The sequence below is a fragment of the Mandrillus leucophaeus genome, unplaced genomic scaffold (genome assembly GCF_000951045.1).
Source record: "Mandrillus leucophaeus isolate KB7577 unplaced genomic scaffold, Mleu.le_1.0 Scaffold81, whole genome shotgun sequence".
NCBI classification, from domain to species: Eukaryota; Metazoa; Chordata; class Mammalia; order Primates; family Cercopithecidae; genus Mandrillus; species Mandrillus leucophaeus.
Genome location: NW_012108808.1, coordinates 4847046 through 4852613, shown reverse-complemented (window position 1 = coordinate 4852613; position 5568 = coordinate 4847046). Strand labels below are relative to the sequence as shown.

The window sequence follows — 5568 nt, the reverse complement described above, 5'->3', positions numbered from 1 at the left end:
AGGCTAGTCTCAAACTCCTGACCTCAAGTGATCCACCTGCCTCAGCCTCCCAAAGTGCTGGGATTGCAAGTGTGAGCGAGCCACTGTGCCTGGCCAAGAATGGCCATAATTAAGAAGTTCAAAAACAATAAGTGGCTGGGCGCGGTGACTCACACCTGTAATCCCAGCACTTTGGGAGACCAAGGCGTGTGGATCACGAGATCAGGAGATCGAGACCATCCTGGCTAAAACGGTGAAACCCCATCTCTACTAAAAATACAAAAAATTAGCTGGGCGTGGTGGCGGGTGCCTGTAGTCCCAGCTGCTCAGGAGACTGAGGCAGGAGAATGGTGTGAACCTGAGAGGCAGAGCTTGCAGTGAGCTGAGATCATGCCACTGCCCTCCAGCCTGGGTGACAGAGCGAGACTCTGTCTCAAAAAAAAAAATAATAGTAAAACAATAGATGTTGGTTTGGATGTGGTGAAAAGGGAACACTTTTACACTGCTAGTGGGAATGTAAATTAGTACAACCACTATGGAAGACAGTATGGAGATTCCTTAAAGAACTAAAAGTAGAACTATCATTCGATCCAGCAATCCCACCACTGGGTGTCTTACCCAAAGGAAAAGAAGTCATTATATGAAAAAGACAAAGACACACACACACACACACACACACACACACACACACACACGCATGTTTATAGCAGCAAAATTTGCAGTTGCAAAGATAAGGAAACGACCTAACTGCCCATCAACCAAAGAGTGGATAAAGAAAATGTGGAATATACGTACCTCGTACCTCGGAAGACTACTCAGCCATTAAAAGGAATGAAATAATGTCTTTTGCAGCAACTTGGATGGAGCTGGAGGCCATTATTCTAAGTGAAGTAACTCAGAAATAAAAAACCAAATAGCATGTGTTCTCATTTGTAGGTGGGAACTAAGCTGTGAAGACACAAAGGCATAAGAGTGATATAATGGACTTTGGGGACTCATGGGGGGAAGGGTGAGAGGTAGGTGAGGGATAAAAGACTGCACATTGGGTACAGTGTACACTGCTTGGGTGTTGCATGCACCAAAATCTCAGAAATCACCACTAAAGAACTTACTCATGTAACCAAAAATCACCTGTACCCCAAAAACTATTAAAATAAAAAAATCATTTGTATTGTTAAAAAGATGAAAAGGAAAAATGAAAATAAATAAATAAATCTACAGGGAAAAAAGCCTCCAAAGCCAAGGGGGAGTCAGTGGAGGGACTTATTAGTCTACCAGGGAATACTGTGAACATGAAGGGCTTATCCAGTTGATAGCTGTCAGATTAGTGGGTTGGTATCAACCTGTTCCGGCAGGTAAGTTGTCAAATTACATGACCACTTGAAATTTCTTTTGGTTAGCAAAAGGAGTAAACTAGAATTGAGATTATTTTATCAGGGCCAAAATATATCTTAGCCTAAGAAATATTGCATTATTTTATGTAGTCCCCTCAAATTTAAGTATATAATGCGTATGTGCTATTTATTGATTAGCAGGTACCTAAGGAAACCATTTCTGGTATATAGTGCTAGTTTATAATATACATGGTTCAAACCATTAAAATAATTAACAAGGAACGTGTTATTCTGCAGACACTGGGAAATTCAGCAAAAGAAATACTTTTGGTACCATCACTAAGTGATTTAATAAGCAGTGTACTTTTACCAACTTGTAGTTCCTAACAGTTTTTCCCTTGAATGTGAGAACATTTAAATTATATTCAAATAATGGAAATCTTTTTCATTATTCTCAAAAACAGATTGTACCAATAAAATTGGCCAAGTATATAAATTTTCATTAATATGCTAAACATTGTGTTTTCCCCACAGGCTCCCATCTGGTGAAGAGTTCTTATCAGTGCCTTAGTAGTCATGTTTCAAATCTCACAGATTCCTTTAGGGTTAACCCAGCTGTGAGAGTTATGTATGTAGTTAGTTGTTTCATAGCCCTGTCTATCACATTCTAATTGTTGAAAGGTTGTTGGACAGAGGCTATTTCTATTATTCCTTGTCTTATCCAGTACAGATTCACATTTTCAACACCTCAACTGTGCTTTTTTCTTTCCTCAACTCAGTTGACTGAGTTTCTTCTTACTATTCCTACAAATTATGCTCAGCATTGACATCAAAGTGCTTGTCCTTCCAGCCTTCTGTTCTAGTGAGAAAGCTTCCACTCAGTCCCATGGTCAGGGAAGCACTGATAGGCTTCTCTCTGCACTGATTTGAGGCCCCTGATTTCACCAGTATGTGGCTAATCAGCAGTTCCTACAATTGAGTGATACAAGGGGCCATCAATTATTTGTGGTGGCGCTTAGCCAAACTTCGGACTAACATGCTGCAGCATTTGGGCAAGACTGTGTGGGGCAAGTTGACCATAGGAAGATGAGAGGAACATTTAGCAGAAACACCATGAAAGAGGAACAAATGGGTCATGAGTGAGAAGGAGAAAACAGGTAGTTTCTAGCACTGCCTGATTCCTGGCAGATGTCCAAGTCCATTCCATGTATATACCTAAATAAACACCTCTCCCACTTTTCAAAGGTGGTATCAGGGAATTCCTGTGCTAGAACCCAAACATAACTCACAAGTTTAGTTTCCTGTGAAACAAGACTGAGCTGAAATTCAAGATAATTAGGTTCTAGCTTTATGCAAGTCACCTTTGAATCCTCTAGCTCTAAAAATATTTTTTATATATATTTATATATATACCTATGTAACAAAATTGTGATTGGTTCTAGTTTTCTCTCATTTTTATGTTTTAATTATCTTTCTCCTAATAAGAAATTTGTTGGTTTTTATTTTAGATGTTAAGGACATGTTCACTTCCAGATCTCTCAAAGCTGTTCAGAACCCTTATGGATGTTCCCACCGTAGGAGATGTTCGTCAAGACAATCTTGAAATAGATGAAATTGAAGATGAAAACATTAAAGAAGGACCTTCTGATTCTGAAGACATGTGAGTATAATGTCATTAGTAAACAGCATTAAAAGAGTTTCTGAATTTATATGTAAAAAAAGAGGGAATAACTTAGCTCTTTTTTTAAATCGTTAACCTCTGCTTTTATATCTTCTGTATATTATTTTTATCTATTTTAAGAGACAGGGTCTCACTCCGTCACCTAGCTGGAGTGCAGGCTGGACACAGTGGCTATAATGTCATTGGTAAACAGCATTAAAAGAGTTTCTGAATTTATATGGAAAAAGGAGGGGATAACTTACCTAGCTCTTTTTTTTCATCATTAACCTCTGCTTTTATATCTTCTGTATATTTATCTGTTTTAAGAGACAGGGTCTCTATCACCTAGCTGGGGTGCAGGCTGGACACAGTGGCTCACGCCTACAATCCCACCAACCGCATTGGGAGGCCAAGGCAGGAGGAATGCTTGAACCCAGAGTTTGAGATCAGCCTGGGCAACACAGCGAGACACGATCTCTACAAAAAAATTTTTTTTTCTTTTGAGATGGACTCTTGCTCTGTCACCCAGGGTGGAGTGCAGTGGCATGATCTTGGCTTACTGCAACCTCTGCCTCCCAAGTTCAAGTGATTCTCCTGCCTCAGCCTCCTGAGTAGCTGAGATTACTTGCCACCACACCTGGCTAATTTTTGTGTTTTTGGTAGAGACGGGGTTTCACCATGTTGGTCAGGCTGGTCTCAAACTCCTGACCTCAAGTGATCTGCCCACCTCGGGCTCCCAAAGTGCTGGGATTACAAGCGTGAGCTACCACATCTAGCCAAAAAAATTTTTTTTAAATAGCCAGGTTTGTTACCACACACCTTGTAGCCCCAGCTACTCAGGAGACTGAGGTGGAAAGATCACTTGAGCCCAAGAGTTTGAAGCAGCAGTGAGCCGTGATCATGCCACTGCACTCCAGCCTGAGCAACAGAGTGAGACCCTGTCTCAAAAATGAAAAATAAATAAGCTGGAGTGCACTGGCATAATGATAGCTCACTGCAGCCTCCAACTCCTGGGCTCAAGCAATCTTCCCACCTCACCCTCCCAAATAGCTGGGATTACAGGTGTGAGCCACTGGGCCTGGCCAAGTTAATTTATTATTGCAGAAAAATAAATTTATAAATTTAGTGTAGCCTAAGCACATACTGTGTTTATAAGTCTATAGTAGTGTGTAGTAATGTCCTAAGAGAAGTACCCTATAAAGTTTACCATTTTTTATCTTTTATACAATGTTTTCACTGTACGTTTTCTATGTTTAGATATATTTAGAATAGACAGATATCGTTGTGTTACAGTTGCTTCCAGTATTGAGTACAGTCATATGCTGTACAGGTTTGTAGCTTAGGAGTAACAGGCTCTACTATATAGCCTAGGTATGTAGTTAGCTATACTGAGTAGGTTTGTGTAAGTACATTTTATGATGTTAGCGCAACATGAAATTGGCTGTAACAGTGCATTTCTCAGAATGCTTCCTGTTGTTAAGTAATTCATGACTGTGCTCTACAGTTTCCCAGGAGAATGACCAGAAAGCTCCACATCCACCTCCTGCCATGTATCATTTCAAAGCCATGGCAATGGGGAGTTACGAGGTTGACTAGTTTTGTTCGTGTGTGTGTGTACACATGTGTAAGTACACACATGTGGTCTGCATGTAATTGGATTGTTTTCACAAAATTACTTTCTTTGTGATTCATGGGGAATCCTGAATCTAGGAGGGAAATTTAACAAGCAATACCTCTAAGAGCTGTGAGGAGTGATGGCCCCTTAGATAAGAACCTTCCTTTACCTTGTTCAGTGTTGGTCAGCCCTCTCAACCCCCTCAGACAAATGTTACACACTTTTTGGGGTAATAAAACCAGAGTTTCCTAAAATGAGGTGAGAAGGTACAGTGTGTTCAAATCACCAGGAGAAAAAGTTATAAAATATTAGAATTTTTTATAATTTATTTTGTAATTTCTTTGAACTTGTTTCTGTTTTTTACTTTTACCTTTGGAAAGAACTTGTATTTTGATCTGATTGAAAGTGTTACATCACTCTCATAATGTTTTCTTCCGTAATGAGTTACATAGATCGATGCTGCTGGCACATTTTATTTTCTGGGTTTTGGTTCTTTTTTAAGCCTTGCCCTTGCAAACTTCTTAAGTTTCTAGTGAAACTTTATTTTTAAAAGATTGCCTTTTTCATTTTTCTTAGAGTTCTGTAGATTTTTACTAATGACCTTACAATCTAGAAGAAAAGTTACCTTTTTACTTTTATTTCTTCTACTTGACTGTGGTCATTGAACACTGAAATATTGTGTTTTTATTAATCCTGTTGGAGAACATAACAACATTTAGGATTTTTATTGTTGACAAACTGCTAAGTAAAATTGTTTTTTAATTTTTTTTCCCAAAATTTTATGAAATCATTTATTTTTATCTGAATGAACTGCAGCTTATTTGTGGCTTGTGTTCTTTTGTTTTTTTCTTTCTTCTAAGCTGCTAAGTTTGTGTTATGCATGTGTTCTTTTAATGAACAATTGATGACAGAATATTATTTTAAAACTTAAGTTACAAGCCTTTAGTATTAATTGAAAATTTTGAAAATCAAGTTGTTTT

The 5568-nt window shown here is 38.6% G+C and overlaps 1 protein-coding gene across 5 annotated transcripts in view; it reads left to right on the top strand.

Annotated features, from left to right (window-relative positions):
- Positions 1–5568, top strand: part of NEK1 (NIMA-related kinase 1) — a 218340-nt gene that overhangs the window by 202352 nt on the left and 10420 nt on the right. For all 5 annotated transcript variants that reach the window (XM_011967803.1, XM_011967801.1, XM_011967798.1 and 2 more), the window contains one exon: positions 2822–2973. In XM_011967803.1, coding sequence (XP_011823193.1) covers positions 2822–2973 — 152 coding nt within the window. The remainder of the gene's footprint in view (positions 1–2821; positions 2974–5568) is intronic.